Below are 22,662 nucleotides of genomic sequence, written 5' to 3' on the forward strand. Positions count from 1 at the left end.
AAGTACATTGCTTTTAACATTTTAAAGTTCATTATATCGTAGTGAGTTAGTTGGTTCATAATTTTAAGGCTAAAAGGAGCAGTCAGCATTTCAACAGCCAGTATATGGACTCAATGCGAAAACAAAAAATATTCTAACACCACATAATATTATTACTGAATACGAAAAGAAAGTCTACAAACAAAGCATGTCACTTATGACACACATGTTACTGAACAAAAGGGGCTTGCTGCCCAATGTGCTAGAAGCCAATACTATGGCACTGGGTTTTTAAGAAAAGAAAAGCTTTATTGAAAGTTGACCAATAATGAGATAGGAGTCCAGCTCAAATCTGTCTCCCTGTGCTGGCTTTAAGGCAGTACTTTTATTAGAAAAGGTTTAGGGAGTGAATTCTGGGATTAGCAGGTGATTGGTGGGAAAAAAGGGAGGTCTGGAAGGTCCTCAGGCATGTGCAGTTATCTCTTTATGCCCCATCATGAATTAATTGTATGTGCAAATTTGGGGGGAGTTAGTATGAAACATGTTGTGGAAATTTGGCTGTGATGTCAGTAAGATTGTTTTGCGTAGACACCACATTGGTTTCAATTGATTTTAGCCAGTTTTGTTATCTTATAGGTGGGGGAGGGTGTTTTAGCAAGTTGGGGTATTTTTAATTTGCCATCCTATAAGCTCAAGAATTTTTGTTAGTGTTTTTTTTTTTTTTTTAACTCTTTGGGGCACAGTTTCACATACACAGCTTTTTTCATAATTGTTCAATATAAAAACTAGATAACTTCAGTTTCCATTTCTAGCAGGTCTAGATATTGCTGAAAACAGCTAAAAATGCTGAAAAAAATATTAAAGCATATTCCTGAATGCACCCAAATGCAACCATAAACTGAGAAGTAAGAAATAATTGTTTACAAAACTAAGTGTTGGGTTTAAAGTTTATTAATTTCATCCTAAATGTGAATACAGGTATTCTGGATCACAGACTTCTTATTAATTACCTCACAGTAAATTCACAGTAAATGTGTTGCCCCTACTCTCTTGCTCCAAGCCTATCTCCAGGGCAGCCAGATGAAAGCCAGATCAATTATGCTATTCAAATAGTAGATCTTCCATTGGCTAGGTACAAGGCATGGAGAAAGTGGTTTCTCTCTGCTTATAAAGACGAAGCTGACAGCTGTCTTCTTCCCCTTTAAAGGGGACTTCTAGAAAATGTAACGTGTTTGAATTCTAACCAACACTATGGTATGTAAGTAAAATTTCAACAGGAGCCAGATGACCTAGAGATGATTCTAAGTTTTAGGGCTTTATTCCATTTGATATGTAAATACCTAAGGAGATAATCTTCTAGTCTCTCCAGCACCCTAGGGCTTAACACAGGAATTTAGGGCTGTGAGCTTTGGCCCTTTCCAGTGCACTAATAAAACTTTTATTTCCTTTCTGCTCAGAGTAATTAACTAGGCAAATGGCCACAATTCTAATTCTTATGGTACTCAAAGACTCAAAGAGTCATATAATGCTGGGTCCTTTTTTTTTTCTTTTTATACAGGAACACTGAGAAATGTAAAAATTTGACAAGTAGATTAGATTTAGTTGAAGAGATAATGAATGAACTGGAAGACAGATCTATAGAATTTATTTGGAATGCATCACGTAGAAAGAAAGAAAGGAAAACCTTAGAAATGAGTTAAGACACATGATGAATAAAGAGAAAAGGTCTAATATATATCTACTTAGAGTTCCAGAAGAGAGAGAGAGTAAAGCAGAGTCAATATTTAAAACAATAACTGAGACTTTACCAGTACTGATGAATACCACCAATCAAAATTCAATAAGCCCATTAAATCTTAAGCTAAATTTTTAAAAAGGAACAAATTAAACAGAGAAAGAAAACAAACCTACACTCAATCTCATCAAAGTAAAACTGTAGAAAACCAAGGCAAAGATATCTTAAAAGCAGCAAGGAAGAAAAGATAGACCAAAGAAATAAAAATTGACTTCTCAACAATAGAAACCAGAAAAGAGAATTATATCTCACTTTACCTTCAGTATAATGAGGCAATGGCTGTTAATAATATACCTTCTAAGACAGAGGGTAAATTAAAAGCATCTTCAAATAAATAAGAAATCAAAGAGTTTATCACCAAAAGACACTTTCTTTACTGCAAGCATATGCAAAGTGAAACCAAATAGAATGTTTGAAATGAAGGAAGAAATAAAAGATAATAAAAGTGATAAATATGTCCCATATTTATAAATAAGCACTGACTATAAACAACAAAAAAAGACTAAAATATACAATAATAACTGCATATAAAGTTGGAGCTTGGTATAATGTCCTAAGCAGCTTGAATTCTTCAGGAAGCAGGTAAATATACTAAGTTTGATAAATATACTGATACTTTGATAAGCTAAGTATGTACAATAAAATATCTAGGATGAGTACTAAAAAAGTAGAAAATATTTATAATTTGTAAACTAGGAGAGAGAAACATGACAGAAAATAATCAGTCCAAAGGAATATAAGAAAGGAGTTTAAAGAAGTAGGAAAAATACAAAATATAACATATGGTAATAAAAATTAATCTAAATAGACTAAATGTTCCACTTAAAGATCAAACATAATCCAGCATTAGGTTCTTTATAAGAGATCTACATAAAAAAATAAGGTTGCAGAAAGTTAAGGGTAAACATATGAAATAACATCTATCTAGCAAGTAATAACTAAAAGAAAGCTGATGCATATTTGTTAAATCAGAAAAATAGGGAAAACATTGTAAGAGCTAAAGAGAATCACTTTACAATGATAAAGCTTCAATATATCAAGAAGAGATAATATTCTGAATTTGTATTAATAAAAAACTGATGGTCAACCATTTTGTGTACAAAAGTTTTGAACAAAACATTTTAAAAACGATCTAAAGGACACAATTTGAGCATAGCAGTGAACAATAACAGAATACACATTATTTTCAAACATAACATAAAACAGTTTTAAAAACATGATGACATAAAGCAAGTCTCAACACATTTCAAAAGATTAGTGTCATAATACCACATTCTCTGATCACAATGTAGTTACATGTGATAAAAATATATAACTAAAAGGCAATTAGGAAGACAATGAATAATTAAAAATGGATCATAGAAGATAAAATCATAATATAATTTAGAAAATATTTAAAACCAAACAATAATGAAAACATACATATCCAAAACTTTTGGGATACAGCTGAAATAGTACTCAGTAATATAGCCTTCAGTGCTTAAATTAAGAAAGAAGGGTGAGGGGGAATCACTAAACACACAAATCAAGAAGCAAAATGTCAAAAAAAAGAAGAATAGAATAAAACCAAAGGAAGTACAAATGAAAAGGCATACTCTATTCTTGAGTAGGAGGTATTATCTCTCAGCTCCAAATCAACCCACCTTTCTATACACTGTGTATGTAGCCTTGTGAAGCTGGGGTTGACTTTGTAAACTAAAGTTCTCCTTTCCAGTTGATGTCCTGTTAGTTTCAGCCAAATAGATTTCTACAGGAGAATGGAAAGCAGGAGTAGGATAAAAGGAACTTCCTTCTTCCTGTTAGCTTGAGATTCTTCTCTGTATCTTTCTAGCAACAGCAGTTGGCTCCAATGCCCAGCTTCTTTTGGCACCCTCAGAACCAGCCAAGGCATCCCCCTCAGACATATCAGTATCCCTGAAGGGCAGCACTCCTTCCTGAAGGGGAACACACCTTCCTCAGAGGTTTAAATCCAACTCTGTGGGGTCTTTCTCCAAGTTTCTAGGTTCTGATTACCTCAGACTCTTCCCTTTGTTCCTCTAGCTCTAGGGTAGCTGCTGCCTGCAAATATTTCAGTTATCTCACTGTTCTTTTTTTTTTTTTTTTTTTGCTTTTTGCTTTTTCAGCTCTCCAATACTGATGTGACCAATTCACTATATTAAAATTGTCCATTAAAATACCTAATATGTCTCCTGCTTTGCTGACTAGAATGCCACAAGTAAAAAGTGAGTCATTCTAAGTCATGTGATTCTTGTTATCAAAAGGAAGGAAATATCAGGGTTTTTTTAGGAGGATGGGGAGCGGATAAAGTTATTACTAAGAACTAAATTCAAAAAGAAATCTTTCAGCTGAGACTTAATGAAACAGTGGGTTATATTTGTATAGTTTCAGAAGTTTTGGAAAGCACAAAGTAAACTCTAAGCACAACTGAGAAATGCTTTCATCCAACAGAGGTATGAATTACAGACATGTTCCCCACCTTAAAGTTTGGAAAAACAGGATATAGTAATCATATTTCATGATTCACCTTGATTAAAAGGAGAGAAAACTAGACAAGACTCAATTGATCAATTTTATTTTTTTTTGAGACAGAGTGTCACTTTGTTGCCCTGGCTAGAGTGAGTGCCATGGAGTCAGCCTAGCTCACAGCAACCTCAAACTCCTGGGCTTAAGCGATCCTCCTGCCTCAGCCTCCCGGGTAGCTGGGACTACAGGCATGCGCCACCATGCCCGGCTAATTTTTTTCTATATATATTTTTAGTTGGCCAGATCATTTCTTTATATTTTTAGTAGAGACGGGGTCTCGCTCTTGCTCAGGCTGGTCTCGAACTCCTGACCTCGAGTGATCCACCCGCCTCGGCCTCCCAGAGTGCTAGGATTACAGGCGTGAGCCACCGCACCCGGCCCAATTGATCAATTTTAAATGATCAATTTTAAAGATATTTTTAGTTCAAGAATATAAGAAAGTACTATTCCTTTTGTTTCTCTTAGTACTACGAATTTTAATTTTATTTAATTTTGGCACATTCTTTTGAAATTAAGCTATTCTGAGTCTAAAAGTTTAATCTGACAGATATACAAATTTATTTACAATCTGGAAAAGAAATACAGTTACTGGTTCAACTCTTGTTCAAAAAAATTCATCATCTATTTTTCTCTCAACAAATTCCATCAGCCTAAAAGAGATTGTTTTATATGCACCTCTTATCATACAGGTAATTTAAATGAGAATTAATGGGAGTTATGAAGCTATATAAAGTAGATATAAATTGGTCAGAATGTCAATAATTCTCAATAGTTATCATCATAAACCAGGTATTAAAAAATTGTTGGGTGGTAGCTGGTGTGTAATAAAAATTTTAAAGCAAGAACTGACCTTTCCAATGCATACTTGCAGAATATTAAATGAAATTAGATTCTTTGTGTGTCATACTTTTTGGTATTTTACTTTTCACATTTATGGAGTTTTTCAGTACAAATGCCAGGAAAAATGACAAAAATGAGATGTTAAATTGTGCATCTGAACAATTTAAAAAAATGATATAACATATGCATTAACAACACAAAGTAATATTAAAAGTTATAATTGTATATTTGTATATATTTTATGCATTAACAGTTAACACAAAGTAATATTAAAAGTTACAATTGTATATTTGTATATATTTTATATTTTCCTGATTTTTTCTCCTGAAAAAGATATTATCACTAATATAGTCACAAACATTTAAAGACACAGTCTTAACCTTGAAGCATGAAAGTCTAAATTAATAAAAGATCTTGAATATGGCAATGACGTAAACACTACTAGGGTTTGTTATGCCAAGGTTTAAAAATATCCACAATTTTCAAAGCAATGAGAATGAAAGAAAGACATAACAGAAAAAAGAAAACAATGGGCCAATATCACTGATGAACATAGATGCAAAAGTTCCCAACAAGATACTAGCAAACCAAATTCAACAGTACATTAAAAAGATCATTCACTACAATCAAGTGTGATTCATTCCAGGCATGCAGGAATGGTTCAACATATGCAAATCAATAAATGTAATACATCACATTAACAGAAAGACAAAAGCCAAATGATTTCAATAGACACAGAAAAAGCATTTGACAAAATTCAACATCCCTTCACGATAAAGCTCTCAACAAATTAGGTATAGAAAGTTTCTATCTAAATACATTAAAAGCCATATGAGACAAACTCACAGATCTACAAATGCTAAAAGCATTTCCCCTATTAGGAACAAAACAAGGATGCCCACTTTCACTACTTCTATTCAACATAGTACTGAAAGTTCTAGCCAGAGCAATTAAAGACAAAGAAACAATAGGCATCCATATTGTAAAGGAGAAAGTCAAATTGTCCCTGTTTGCAGATGATATGATCTTATATAGAAACTACCCCAAAAAACTGTTAGAATAAATGAATTCAGTAATGTTGCAGGACACAAAATCAACATACAAAAATCAATATTGTTTCCATATACTAATAGTGAATTATTTAGAGAAACAAGAAAACAATTCCATTCATAATAGCTACAAAAAAAAAAAATACCTAGGAATAAGTAACCAAGAAGATGAAAGGTCTCTACACTGAAAACTATGAAACATTCACGAAAGAAATTGAAGACAACACAAATAAATGGAAAAATAACCTGTGTTCATGAATTGGAAGAATATTGTTAAAAATGACTATATTACCCAAAGCAATCTACAGATTTAATGTAATCTCTATCAAAATACCAATGACATTCTTCACAGAAATTTAAAAAAACCCTAAAATTCATACGGAACCATTAAAGACCAGAAATATCCAAAGTAATTCTGAACAAAAAGAACAAAGCTAGAGGCATCACACTACATAACTTCAAAATATACTACAAAGCTATAGAAACCAGAACAGCATGATACTGGCATTAAAAACAGACACATAGACAAATAAAACAGAATAGAGAGCCCAGAAATAAATTCACGTACCAACTGATTTTTCACAAAGGTGCCAAGAACACACATTGGAGGAAAGATAATCTCTTCAATAAATGGTGCTTGAAAATTTGCATATCCGCATGTGGAAAAGAATGAGTTCAGACACCTAACTTTCACCACATACAAAAATCAATTCAAAATTAATTAAAGACTTAAATGTAAAACCCAAAACCATGAAACTATTGGAAGAAAACAAGGGGGAAACGCTCCACAACATTGAGACCTCAACTGACATTTCTCAAGACATACAAATGGGTAACATATATATTTAAAAAATGCTCAACATCACTAATCATCAAGGAAATCCAAATCAAAACCACAATGAGATACCACTTCATTGTAGCAGAATGGTTATTATCAAAAAGACAAAAGAAAACAAGTGTTGGTGAAGGTCTGAAAAAAAGGGAACACTTACACACTATCGGAGTATTAATACAATCATTATGGAAAGACAGTATGAAGGTTTCTCAAAAAGCTAAAAATAGAACTACCATATGATCCAGTAATACCATTTCTGGGTATATATGCAAAAGAATTGAAATCAATATGTCAAAGGGATACCTGCACTACCATGTTCATTGCAGCATTATTTACAATAGCCAAGTATCTCATGATCTCAACTTGTGGAATATCAAAAGAAAAATTTGATATCATAGAAGCAGAGGAGAGTAGAACAGTGGTCACCAATGACAACAGAGGGGAGGGGAGTGAGGCAAGCGGAGGAGGGAGAGAGGTTGGTCAATGGGTAGAAAAGTACAATTAGATAGGAGTAATAAGTTCTGGTGTTCTATTGCACAGTAGGGTGACTATGGTTTACAGTAAGATAGTGTACATTACAAAATAGCTAGAAGAGAGGCTTTTGAATATTCTCACCATAAAGAAATGATAAATGCATGAGCTGATGGATATGCTAACTACTGACTTGATCTTTATAAAACATATATATATATTGAATCATCAAATTGTACCCCATAAATAGGTACAATTACAATGTATCAAATAAGGTAACAATAGTAACAATCAAATTTTTAAAAAACTAAAGAAAAAACTAGATTTTTCAGTGGGAAAATACTGAAACTAACAAGTATTCTAACAATAATAGTTACAGGCATCATGGCACATTTAAAAAAACCTCAAGTCTGATAAAGCAGCGTACACACATCCACACTCAGACACATACAAATGTATGTAATGAAATATTATACATTTGAAACACAACAGAAAAACACTAAAAATAATAATGTTTATCTAGAACTCATATATTAATCATTTGTTAAAAATAATGATCATTATTCTTCCTAGAGAAGTAATTCATTTAAAATAATTTCATTAGTCAATTGAAAACTTCCTTAATGTGCAATTGGGATTCTAAAGTGACTCATTATATTAAACTAGGCTACATTTCTCTACAGACCTATTTTTTTTTACCTAATTAGAATAAGCTTCATTGTTAATTACATCTTTAAGATAAATATTAGAAAAATTATGCTATTCTTCTAGATTCACTGGTTATTAAAGAGATATCAAATTTCCAGAATATAGAGAGATCTTAGAGCAATTTCATCTTAATATTATCTTTAAAATCTATATTAATAATAGCTAATATTTACTGGGCACTTAACATTGGGCTAGGTAGAGTTCTAAGAGCTTTACAAGTGTTAACTAATCTAGTCAATATAACAATCTACTATTATTCCCATTAAACAGAATAGGCAATTTGGGAAAGAGATTAAACAAAACGAGCAGAATCACATCTGTAAGGGGCAGAGATGGAATCTGAAGCCAAGCAGTGGAGTTCCATAGTCCATGCTTTACTACATTATAGTGCATTAAGATGAATGGTAAACTATCTATTTTTGTCTTATTTTAATAACATTTTACATTATCTTACCAATAGTTTTATAATAAATAATGACAAAGTATATTAAACTAAAAGTTGTATGAAAAACAATAATTTCATTCTTATAGTAGAAAAAGTGGGAACAATTTTCTTTTCTATCCTAGTAGAATCATTCACATTCCTGCATTAAAGATTCATTTATAAATGGACCATGATCTGAGTCCTTATACCTCTTGCTTTATTTATTTTCTAGTATTTTACTTTAAAATGTGTGAATATAGTAGACTACAAAGCCTGTTTTTAATCTTGGCTCTCTTGCTCTCTCCCCCTCCCAATCTCTCTTACACACACATGCATACACATATACTCCTAAGAACTTGGCATTTGCCATTCTAAATGCCAAAGATATCACTTTAATGCTGTATTAGTAATGAACAGTGATCCTTATATTCAATCCAAAAAAATATTGAGGAAATGGCCGGGCATGGTGGCTCTCACCTATAATCCTAGCACTCTTGGAGGCTGAGGTGGGAGGATTGCTTGAGGTCAGGAGTTTGAGACCAGCCTGAGCAAGAGCAAGAACCCCATCTCTACTATTAATAAAAATAGAAAAATTAGCCAGGTGTGGTGGCACATGCCTGTAGTCCCAGCTACTTGGGAGGCTGAGGCAAGAGGATCACTTGAGCCCAGCAGTTTGAGGCTGCAGTGAGCTATGACAATGCCCCTGCAACTCTAGCTGGGGCGACAGAGCGAGACTCTGTCTCAGAAAAAAAAAAAATGAGGAAATGTTCCAAACAAAAGATGAAAATCTGAGTTGTATCATTTCCTCCAAATCCATCTTTTCTGTTGCACCAGCTGAGAAGACACTGGCTATCCAGTTGCCCTTGGTTTCATGACTATATTTTACAAAAAGGGAAGTTCAAGTATGTTTTATATCTACAAAATTTTAAATATTTTTCTTTCCTAAAATGTGAATTTTGTTCCCAGTTCTACTGTCCTGCATTCAAAACTACTTCACAAAAATGAAGCATTTGTTTTTATCTGCTTCTGTTAAAGACGATCAAACTAGGTTATGATGCATAAAAGCTGCAGATTAACCCAAAATACCTCAGCTCCACTTCCTTATTTCTCTAGTTTCAACCAAGCCGACCATAGTTCAGACACACAAAAACCAAATGTAATACAGGATTGAAAGACTATAGAATACAATTTATTTGCATGTTCACACCTTTTAAAGGTGAAAGAGAATAAAATCTCCCTATATGATAAAGGATTGTGGTGCTAAATCTATTTAGCTTTGCCACCTCAGAATCCTTCTTTGGCTATTAAACAAAGGTGAAGGTTGGAAACCTATAGCCCAGATCTAAACAATGAAATAATCTCACTGACACATTTTCCCAGTTTTAATTTGATCAACAAATGTATTTTTGACCTTTGTGTAAACATATGTACTTACAGTACTTTTGAAGATTTCTAACTTGTTTGGCCCAATAGAAATGAGAGTTAAAATTTCTGAGTTTTATTAATACATATTGTTAGGAATTTTCAGAAACCTCCTATTACTAAACTGCAAAAGGTCAAGACATATTTCTAACTCACCAATCTAAAAGATTCTACAAATTAAAGAAATAGATATCAATAGTTATTTTATTGCAAATCATGAATCATCCTTGGCCTGCAGTGGAAGGAGGGATCCCAGATGGAGACTCTGGGCAGTACTCTGACTTGTGTCCTCTTCCTGCAGGAAGAGACATTGCTGCTCCCCTGCAGTGCCTGACCTCCACCCCACTACTGCAGTAATAAGTGGGTGTCCCTGCCTCTTTCAGATGGCTCTGTGGAGACTGTGAGGTGAAGTCCTGTCACGTAAGACACAAGAGAGACACAAAAGAACAGTACTACAGAGGCTTTATAAACTAAATTGACAGTGGAATCACAACCCACAAAAGTGAACCAAGATTTAAATAGAAACCTGAATCTTACATGTACTTAAAATGATCAGGATACAGTCCAAAGTTATTCATTATATCAAGAACTAATAAAACTTCAAATTAAATTAAAAAGGAGAGATAATCAACAGATGCAAACACTAACATGACACCAAAGTTGGGATTACTGAACAAGGATTGTAAAGCAGCTGTCATAAAAATGTCCCAATGAACAATTATAAAACTATTATAACAAATAAAAGTCATGAATCAAATATTTCCCTTGACCCTTTAAGAAAATCATCAAAATGAAACTCCTGCTCCCACTATACCTCCCATCTCCTTTGTCAGTGGGACCCTTCCATTTTATTTAGCCCTTTCGCTAAGAATTTATTAAGATTCTTAAATTCTTAGAATCTATTGAAGTTGTTAAATTGTAAGCTTTTTTATTTTTATTTTTTAGAGAGATGAGGTCTATTTTGCCCAGGCACGAACATCCTCCCACCTCAGTCTCCCAACTCGCTGGGGCGACAGGCACGAGCCACTGTGCCTGGCTAATTTTTTATTTTATTTTTATTTTTTTAGAGATGAGGTTTTACTATGTTGCCCAGGCTAGTCTTGAACTCCTGGCCTCAAGCCATTCTCCCACCTCAGTCTCCAAGTAGGTCAAGTATATGTACTGAGTTAGAGTCTTTAGATATATTATTAATAGTATTGACATTATATAGAAGGTTAATATTTAAGGAAAATTGAACTATATGTTTGGTTTTCTTTAGCCATTTTCTTTCCTTCATTGTCTGTCAAGTATCTAGAATACCCAGGCATTTGCTTTTTTTTTTTTTTTTTTTACTAATTATATTTTCTTGCTTGCCCTATAAAAACTTTAAGATCCTCATATGGAAACAAGACTCCTGCTATGTTGCAAAGTCATACCATTCTCTCTCATGAAAATTAAGCAATGTCCACTGTCACAATAAACCTAACTGGTCTTTACCTTTTATGTTATATAATAGTGCCCCCCCCAACATAAAACAGCAGAAAATGCATACTAAATCAGCTACAATAACATTTTTAGATGCTTTAAATTAGTATTGTTCGTAATGTAGACTTAATTTATATTTTCTAATTCCTTTATTCACTGCAAGTATTTCAAGATCACCATATGCCATTTTCAACATGATGGTAGTCAATTAGCACTTTTTGAAGCAAATAATAAAAATATTAAAATGCAACATTATCTGTGTCTATTGCTCCAACTATATGTTCAATGTCTTCCTGCTTTTTGGTGCTTAGGGTTGGTAACTGCTCCCTCCTGGGTTCTAAAATAATCTAAAAAATGTGGATGCTTTAAATTATTATGATGTTTGAAATTGTATACGCTTTGGGTAACTTTTCAAAAACTTCTTGGCATAAATGAATCATCAATTCTGTGCTCATTTTGTTTAAACTCACAGAAGCAATTTGGCAAAGTTAACAATTCCATTTCCAATGAAAGACTCCCTCCTAAGGTTTCTACATACCACAGTCTTCTATGTTCGTGTTTTGTTTTGGCTTTTTGTTTTTGTTTCCCCTCTACTAATACTCTGGTTGCTCTTTTCTGGATAATAACTAAATGTTGGGGGCATTCCTCCAGGGTTCATGAGTGAGCCCTCTCCCTTTGTCTCTCAATATGCTCTTCTCTTTAGTTGATATAATGATTTTCAGTGACTTAAATGTTCCCTAGGTGCTAAATCCTAAATTTATATCACAAGCCCAAACATCCTTTTTGAGGTCTGTAGCTCTATACTTGTGTATTTAGTTCTACTAGATGTCCAAAATTAAACTTTTGATCATCCCTGAGGCATCATTACCTATCTATTCCAACCCTACCTTTCTTTACAGAGCTTGTACTCTCTCAGTTTTCCCTAACTCAGTAAATGGTGCCACTCAAAACCAACACATATTTTCTTTTAACCTCTCTACATGTAAATCCATGTTCAAGTTCTTTCAATAACACTTCCAATATCCAATTTAAATGTACACACTTCTATCTGCTCTGCCATCATAATCAGCCTCCACCAACTCTTTCCTGAACTACTACAAGAGCTACCTGAATGTTCTCCTTACTTCCTCTCTGACCACTCCAAACCTATTTCTACACAACAGCCAGAGAAACCTTCTGAAATTGTAAACTGGATCATATCCACTCCACTGCTTAAAATTCTTTCAAGATTTCCCACTGCACTTGGAATAAAATACAAACTCCTTACTCAACCTTAATCATCCCTTATCTTAGTCCATTCTGGCTGCTATAACAAAATACCATAAATTAGATACCTTATAAACAACAGAATTTATTTCTCACAGTTCTAGAGGCTGGGATGTCCAAGATCACGGTGCCAGCAGATTCTGTGTTGGTGAGGGCCTACTTCCTGGTTCACAGGTGGCCATCTTTTCGCCATGTCCTCACATAGAGGAAAGGGTAGGTGGGCCTCTTTTATAAGGGACTAATCCCATTCACGAGACTCTACCCTCATGACCTAATCACCTCTTAGAGGCCCCATTTCCAAATACCATCACTTTGGGGGTTAGGATTTCAATATATGAATTTTGGGGAGACACAAACATTCAGACCATAGCATGCCCTTTAGTTCATTCCACCCTATCTTTTAGTCTCTATACTTCAATCACACTGACATGCTTTCAGTTTTATTGAATGTGCCAAGTTTTTTCTATTCTCAGGGAATTTGTGCATGCTGTCCCCTTTGCTTAGAACAGTCTTCCCCAACTCTGTCTTGCTAGCTTCTCCTTTCTCATCTCTCAGATTCAATTTCACTTCTGAAACAAGGTACTCCCTAATGATTCAGTCCAAAATAGGTCTTCTTTCTTATTCTAAAAGCACCTGTGCTTTCCTTCCCCAGCATCTGCAATAATTTGTAATAATATTTGCTTATTAATTTGTTCATTTTTTAATGTCTCTCTTACAAACTAACTGTAAACTTCATAGTGCAGGTACTATGACTGTTTTGTCCACAAGTATCTCTATATAGTCCCTAGGATAAAACCACTGAAGCATACTGGGAGTGTTAAAATTAAAAATTAAAATATTTTGAATGACTGAATAATAAAATTATATAAAAAATAAAAATAATTTGATTAGAATAGAAGCAAATGAAGTAATGATCATAAATTATAAACGACCATTTATAATAAAAGTATCTTCAATAAAAGTTAAATGACTAGATATTAGAGAATGCTTATATATCACAGTCACTGTTATAAAAGCTTTAAATGTATGAATTCATTTACTCCTCATGAGACTCTATGAGCTACTATCATTGTCCCCATTTTACAGATAAGAGAACCGAAGCACAGATAAATTGAATAATTTTCCTAAATTACGCAGCTAGAAGTGATAGATTTGAACATTCTTATCACTATGTCAGATCACTGATGAGTATTCAAACTATTTAGCTGCCAGATTCCTAGCAGCAGAAACAAGGACTACCCATTCAGAATTGAGGTGGCTGGAACCAAATGAGATGGCTGTGGGAGTAAAAACCAGCCTTGGCTAAACTTCTCAAAAAATTCTCCTCAACCTATTTACCAGAAGACAAATAGCCAGCTCCAGTGGGATAAAAATATTTCATCTAGTGGGAACTTTAACAAACTGCATTTATTTGATCCTTGAACAGGAAGAAAAATAATTCATGTCTTAATATTGAATGATATACCATGACAAATGATCTCATTATCCTTAAAAATAAAAATGGATTCTTTATATTAAAAATATAACATAATGCTTAAGACGTTTATCTTGAGAATGAAAATCAAAATCTTTTTCAATTAGCAATTCTTTAACTCCTATGTTGCTTCATATTAAGAAATAACTTCTAAATTGAAAATCAAGGAAAGGTGACTTTTCAAGAGATTACTATTAATAAAAAGAGGCTTCATAATACTATGAAAAAGATGAAAATAGAGCTTAAGTGATCCTTTTTACATACACCATTTCTGTGAACCTACATGTTAAATATTTTGTGAGCTTCTGAAGGACAAGGCAATAATTTACTCATCCTTTGTCACCACAGGATTTGTAATACATGTCTCTGGAAAGCTATGGAGATAAAGTGGTATTTGTGTTAGACCATTAAGGATTATTTTGAAAAATTATCTAATTGAATAGAGAAGAAGGTAAATCTATGCAGAGGGAACCACATGAACAAATAAAAATGTTTAAAACGGGCCTGGCATGTTAAACAAACAAACAAACAAGAAAACAATAAGTATTCTGGTACAACAAAAACATGGGATGTCTGTTACAAAGAAGTCAGAATGAAGACAGCCAGCCTGGGATGAGACTACAAATGCCCACGCCAAGGAGTTGGCATTTTATGTTATTCCTAAGTAATGAGTTTTCAAAGAGGTGGATCATATGATCCAGAAAGATAATTAAGAAAAACAGAGAGGATGAATTGAAAAAATGAGGATCCCAGATTTAATACGAGGACACACCTGGCTATTTCAATAGGAAAAATAAAAGCCAAAGTACCCACACCCCAATGGGTCTAGAAAATTACTCCAAAAGCTACCTTTTACCCTTCCCTTTGGTACTTTTTTTAGCTTGGGATCTCTATCCCTGGTTCTTTACCCTCTGCCTACTTGCTTCAGAATGACTATTCATTTGGAGAGTACACTGAGCATATCAATATATGCTATAATCTGTGCTTCTGCCCACACCCTTACCTCAGTGTTCCTATGATACTGTATTCTACCTAGGCGCTACACTTTTTCTGCTGTATGTAGGAATCAGGTAATTAGGGGGTACACTGTGGCATAAATCCAACTTAAGAGAACTAGTAATGGGCTATATCTACATTCCAAATGAGGATTTGGGGAAGGGCAGAAAACTAATTTGAGTTTCTAACATTGGGTTGGGTCTTAGAAGGCAAATAATTTATATGTAAGCTTTTGAAGTCACATCTATGGTCCTCTTTATGTAATAATAAAAAAAAAAATTCTCAGAATTACCAAGCAGTTATGTGTGTTGGCAGTGAGGGAGGGGGCTAGTAATAAAATCAGATGGGAGTGATGAAGAGAAGCAGGCAAGGCAAGAAAGACTAAAAGATTAAATGAAGGAAACTTCACACAGAGGCCAAATTCAACTGTGGGAACTTTAGAATGTGTCAAAATTTCAAAGAATATATTTTCAAAGGAAAGTGAGTTATTAGAAGACCAAATACTCAGCAATGTGAACTGTTTCTTGCAAATTCACAAATGTTCATAAAAACTACAAAATCACATGACTGGATTTCTTGTGAAAAACCGAGATAGAAATTGTGCTTTAAGGCTAGACCTAATGTAGGGTAAAAACAAATGGCCAGTGCAAATTCAGAAGAGACAGAGAAAATTTGTAAGGAATTAGGTGATAGAATTGTGGAGTTGATGTCGATCTTACCAAAACTCTGGAAACTGGGTTAAAGAAGTTCACCAATATTTCACAGAGAAGGAAAGTATCCAATAGATAACTAGATTATGTCTCGAATATGTAAGATGAGATCTTTGCAGTAATTAGAATTTTACCATTGGTTTGCTATTTAATAAGGGGTAAACTTAGTTAATTATTCAAATCATTAAATTTCTATTATAGTCTCAAAGAAAAAACTGAAAATATTACATTATTCTCAGAATAAACAGCTATATTACGTAATACACACATATGAATATTTATGTGGTCACACATGTTTACACATTTGAAGAACTGCATGGACCTGAAAAATCATTAAAAAATTTAAAATAGCCAATGTCATTAAAAAGTTGGAAATTGGGCTCAGAAACTGTTATAAGAAGCTGAGTCTTGAGAAAGAGAACCTTACTAAGCATCAAGACAAAGAATGAAATGCTGAAGGAGAGAATTGAAAATCTAGGTAAATTTGGTTATTCATTTAAAGATAAGCAAAGATTGGTTTAAGAAAAAGGGGAGCAAAGAATACTAACATCAATATGAATTAGTATGAAGAAAAGAAATCATAGGCCATGGCTTCATAGTTAGGAATATGTGCAATGTGATTACTTGCATGAAACAGGCAGAAGCAGGAAACACATGTTTATGATGCCGGAGAAAAAAGAAAAAGAATCAGAACATTCCAGTACTAACCTGGTTTAATTTCTTCCAGAGATTGAGGACAGGAGAAAGTTCATTAGACCAGATTTCTCTATCAAATTTGCAACCAGCAGTTACTGATCTGCCCAAGATCCTCAATTGTGAAATAACCTGAATGAAGAAAACAAGTAGCAATAAATGAAAATAACGTTAGTCAAACAGGGCTAAAGAGCATAGGTACATAAACAGCCATATTTTTTAAAAATAAAGACCAAAAATACTATAAACATTTTTAATACTATTACTGCTGTTCAATTGGTTTCATATTTTACTGGTTTATAATAATTAGTTAAAAAAAAACAAAAGAACTTAAAGTTGACAAAAACCATTATAAAGATTATATATTGTGACTAATGAGTCTTATTGGAAAATCTGCTTCTTTATCCAGAAAGCTCTAATTAACCCATAATTAACAACCTCTTGGTGTCTCTATTTGTTCATTTCTGAAATCTGGAATATTATTCAGTTTGATTGATTTAAATTTCATAATTTCAAAATGCTGACATATTAAAGATAGCCTTTTTAAAAATATCCAATGTCAAGATAGGTAATAGCATAGCAAACACTATAAAATGATAAAGCAATTATTGGTTGATAAAAAATTATTCATAAATCTAAGTTTTAATGCTCTATATTAACTTGGTTGTAATTTCAGTGTTTCCTCTACACATAAAGCTCCCATGAAAGACACATAGATCAATTAATCCAAACGAGGCAAGGTAAATAATTTATTCCCTATTTAGGACTTTCACTTCTGTAAATTCCTTTTAATCAGCTTCTTTATCATGATTCTCATCAAAACCAATTCACTCACATTTTCTTTTCTAAAACAGTGTTTAATGGATCCCATTTTAAGAATATTAATTAACCTTCTTAATCTTTTGCTAAGGATGATCCAGAATATTATTAATATCAAGTATGTAAAATATTGCAATACAGATACTGATGTGTGTGGAGGCAGGAAGTGTATATATATAAAGTCAGTAAGATATCCACTGATTGTTCTTCATAATATTGCAATTAAATATTAAAATTTTGCTATCTCATTGTCTAACATAAAATAAAACCAAAAAAAGGTATGTTTTTCCCAAGCCAGTATTTTAAACTTCAACATTTGTAACATGTTGACTACTTCTCTGTTTTTATTTTTTGAGAGATATGAGTTGTTTTACCTTTTTTAACATATTGGGCTATAATTCATATTATGTGAGGTTCTTATATTAGTAAAGTTTGTAATAAAATAAGGGCCATAAATCTTTCAGAATGAATGTACTACTTAATTGTTTAACATCCACAATCATGCTGTTAAGCTCAAGTTACTTCTAGAGCTTTTGATTGATTTTCTAGTCTTAAAAAATTGTGGTGATTCAGTGTTTGATTTTCTTTGTTTTTCTGATAAATTGTTTTCATTTGCTCTAGCTGAACCCTGCAACAGCACCTAATTTATCAGCTTTGCTACACTGTATAACACCACTAGTTGGTAGTCAGAAGTGCTATTTTAACTCTGGTAGGATGTGCTATCACTTACTTGTGCTTTAAATTTGTCAACCATGAAAGAAAACAAGAATGCAAAGAGATGTCTAAAGGAAAAAGGGTATAAATATTTTTTATACATGATGTTAAAAACTATCCAGCAATCCCATTATTGGGCATCTACCCAGAAGAACAAAAGTCATTCTATAAAAAAGACACCTGCACCCGAATGTTTATAGCAGCACAATTCACAATTGCAAAGATGTGGAAACAACCCAAATGCCCATCAATTCACGAATGGATTAGTAAATTGTGGTATATGTATACCATGGAGTATTACTCAGCTATAAGAAATAACGGTGATACGACATCTCTTTGGTTCTCCTGGAGAGAGCTGGAACCCATTATATTAAGTGAAGTATCCAAAGAATGGAAAAACAAACATCACATGTACTCACCAGAAAATTGGTTTCCCTGATCATCACCTAAATGCACATTGGGGAATGATACCAACTGGATATCAGACTGAGGCAGGGGGTGGGGGGAGGGGATGGGTGTATGCCTACATGATGAGTGCGTTGTGCACCCTCTGGGGAATAGTCATGCTTGAAGGTGCTGACTCGGGGAAGTAGGGGGTGGGGGGAGGGGATGGAGGTATGACTACATGGTGAGTACCAGGCGCACTGTCTGGGGAATGGACACGCTTGAGGCTCTGACTCAGGGGGATGGACGGGACATGGGCAATATATATAACCTGATCTTTTGTACCCCCATAATAAGCCGAAATTAAAAAAAAAAAAAAAGAAATTTCATTTTTCTTGTCCGTTTCCTCTACTAGTCTATGAGTCTCTTGAGGTAGGAACCAAGTTTTGTTCATTTCCATATATTGTCACTTAATACAGTGCCTGACACATAATAATCAATGTGCAGTATTTGTGGAATGAATGAAAACTGTTGTAGAGTTATAAACATGAAACAATAACAACAAAAAAAAAAGAATAAAATGTATACCAACTGATTAGGTTCAGGTTCATTTTTTTAAAAGAATACTTTTGGAAAGTATGCTTTATATTGCATCATATCAGAAGGCACATTATGTCTGAATGCCTCCTCTTTGTGATGCAAAGATTAATCACTGGATATAAGTGGTGACAGCTCATCCCTCTCTTGCAAATTTCCCCATGAAAGTTCCATCTAATGGGTTCAATCTTTGATAATAACCATCTGAATCAATTACTTTATTAGGGCTTATAAAATAAGGATTTTTCAAATTCCATTATTCCTTCCTTATTTATTATCTAGAATTATTCAATAAAGAAGAATACTCCTTCATCAACTTTTCTTTCATTATCATGAAATATAATTCACAACGAAAAGGTAAGACAAGTTCTCTTTAACTACCATTTTCAAAATAAGAGACACTTTTATTTTTTACAAAATGATAACCTAAGTAAAAAAAAGTTTATATTATTAGTAAATTTATTATTTCCACATAAATATTCAAAAGGAATATAAAATCATTGTGTATATTATAAAGTTAAATAGATTGATAATCCCCTTCAATCTACTTGCTTTTGTCTTAAATGGTCTTAGAGCTCAAAATGTGAAAACTATTCAAACTCAGATTTGCCTACAATTAGAATTCAGAAGTTATTATATTATACTATGTATAAAGGTATAAATATACTATCTTTTTTGGCTAATGGTGCTATTGGCAAAGTTGTGGCTAATAAATATGCTATTGAAATATGGGTTAACATTCATATATTCAAATAGAAGGGTATCTGAGAGAAAAGAGTAATTTATGCTTCCTGATTTCAAAAGTGAATTTATCAGGAACTTGTGACTTCTCTAATAACCGATGAAAAAACATTTGAGTCAGTATAACCGCAGCTGCTGAATGTAAGTAACCACAGCTGCTGAGTTCATAAAAGCCATTCAAATACAACGTTGCTAAAATTATTACACTAGCAATTAATCCTCAAATCTTTGGCAATAGAAAAACCACCATTACATTTTAAGAATAAATATAACACATTTTAAAAATTTTGCTATGAAATTGCTATTGAACCTATGAAAAAATAATAAAGTTCTGGAACTGCAAAGCATGTTTAGGAAAAAAATAAGTGAATATGTACCTAAAATTTAAAGAAAAATATACAGCCCCTCTAGAAAAACACATATATAACTTTTATAGAACTAAAGCTAATTATAAATTGGATCAGTAACAATTACCTCTCAAAACCTGCTACCACTTTTGAGCAGCAGCATTAGCCTCCTGCAACTGCTTTCTAGCTTATCTCTGCTTTAAGTCTTCCTCCCCTGTTCTCTGAAAGCCATGAGCCGCCAGAGTGATCTAGTTATTTTCATGGCTCACAAGGCTCATTATCTAGTCCACCTCCACCCCAGTTACTCTCAAGCCTCATATCCTTCCACTCTCCGTCTCCCTCACTGTGCTTGGGCCACATCTGCCTCATTGTTATCTTTCCAATTGAAAAAGCAAGAATGGCCCATAAACATATGGAAGGATGATGTTCAGTCTCATTAGTAATAAAATAAAAAAAAACCACCCAGGTGCAGTGGCGCCTGCATGTAGTCCCAGCTACTCAGGAGGCTGAGCTTGAGCCCAGGAGTTTGAGTCCAGCCTGGGTAACATAGTGAGACACTGTCTTTAAAAACATTTTTAAATGCTAATTAAGACCACAATGAAATACCATTTCAACCCACCAGATTGGCAAAAATAAAGGTATCCAAAATTACCAAGTACTAGTAGGATTAAAAGAACATAGATATTACATACGGCTGCTATAAGAATAAACTAGTACAAACACAAACACAAAACAATTTGACACAACAATTCTATTTCTAAGCATATGTTCTAGCGAAATTCTTACACATATGCACCAGGAGATATATCCACAAATGTTCATAGTAGCACTGTTTCAATAGCCAAAAATCTGGAGTAACCCAATGACTATCAACAGAGGAATGGATAATCAAATTGTGTTATATTTATATAATGAAATATTACACAGTAATAATAAAGAATGTAACTACAGCTAAACCAACAACCTGAATGAATCTTAGAAAAACAAAGCTAAAGGACAAAAGCAAGTCCTAGAATACCCTATACTGTTTTCAAAAGTTCAAAACATAAGTATTTTCACCTAGTTAGAATGGCTTTTATTAAAAAGTCCAAAAACAATAGATGCTGTTGTGGATGTAGAGAGAAAGGAATGCTTATACACTGTTGGTGAGACTGCAAATTAGTACAACCCTTACAGAAAACAGTATGGAGATTCCTCAAAGAATTAAAAGTAGACTTACCATTAGATCCAGCAATCCCACTATTGGGTATCTACCCAAAGGAAGAGAAGACTTTTCATCAAAAAGACACCTGTACTTGAATATTTATTGCAGCAAAATTCACAATTGCAAAGGTATGGAATCAACTCAAGTGCCCATCGGTTCATGAGTAGATTAATAAAATATGGTATATGTATAGCATGGAGTACTACTGAGCCATAAAAAAGGATGAATTAATACCTTTGCAACAACCTGGATGGAACTTGAGAATATTCTCCTAAGTGAAGTATCTCAAGAACAGAGATACAAACACCACGTGTACTCACTATTGTTAGGTCCGGAGCCAAGAGGGAGACACACATCAAGCCTCATGGTAGCAAAAATGTTGTTTTTGACCATCTGGGTACAGATGAGTGCAGGCCAAAAGAGCATCCACCCCAAGGGAAGGGAAAGCCTTGCGTTTTATAAAGAGTTTTTCTGGGGGGAGTGAGCAACTCCTGCAGAGATAGGGGAGGTGGGTAGCTTTATCCTTATCAGAAGGGATAGGAATGCCGACATTGCTACAGCTGCCTGTGGTTGGAGTTAGATTTACAACCTCTGGACTCCTGCAGCTTTGGTTTCACAGGCTTTATGATCACTAAGTTTTCCATTAACCACATTATGTCCTATACATACTTTTCGGGTTCCCACCCTAAGCCAACCTAACAACTATTAAATTGGAACTCACCAATGAGCACACATGTGCACAGAGGGATGGAAAGCTCAGTGGAAATCAACCAGGGAGGAGGGGTTAAAGCTTTGTATTCCTCATTGACTTTGTATACTTAATGTAAGGCTGGTGGTGGGCACCCCTCCCTTCCCTAATGGAAAAAGAAGAAGCCCACAAGACCTGCTGAGAACAATGCCTGTAAGGCCCAGCTAAGTTAAAGGATGACCACACCTGGATGGTTACCCTGATAAGAGTCTCAGTTCCTGGAGTCCACACATACCACCAGCCCCTCCTATTTCTCAATACCTGCCCTAAAACTGCAACAAAGAAATTCCTCACTCTTCGTGCCAAAATCTTCCCGCCGAAGAAACCCCCATCCCCCAGCCCTAAAAACATATATAAGCCCACTCAAAACTTCTGGGCAATGCAACTTCTCAGGCCCCTCTTCCTGGGGACCTGAGAACCTCGCCCAGGCCTCTCTCTCTTGGGACCCATTACCCTCAC

At 34.0% G+C, this 22,662-nt stretch overlaps 1 protein-coding gene across 1 annotated transcript in view; it reads right to left on the minus strand.

Moving 5' to 3' along the window:
• The window catches only part of DYNC2H1 (dynein cytoplasmic 2 heavy chain 1), a 279,710-nt gene that overhangs the window by 58,464 nt on the left and 198,584 nt on the right, over positions 1 to 22,662 (minus strand). Inside the window, exon 83 of the mRNA XM_045556812.1 lies at positions 16,665 to 16,781. Within this exon, the coding sequence (XP_045412768.1) occupies positions 16,665 to 16,781 (117 nt within the window). The remainder of the gene's footprint in view (positions 1 to 16,664; positions 16,782 to 22,662) is intronic.

This window comes from Lemur catta, chromosome 7 (genome assembly GCF_020740605.2).
Source record: "Lemur catta isolate mLemCat1 chromosome 7, mLemCat1.pri, whole genome shotgun sequence".
Classification (NCBI taxonomy): domain Eukaryota; kingdom Metazoa; phylum Chordata; class Mammalia; order Primates; family Lemuridae; genus Lemur; species Lemur catta.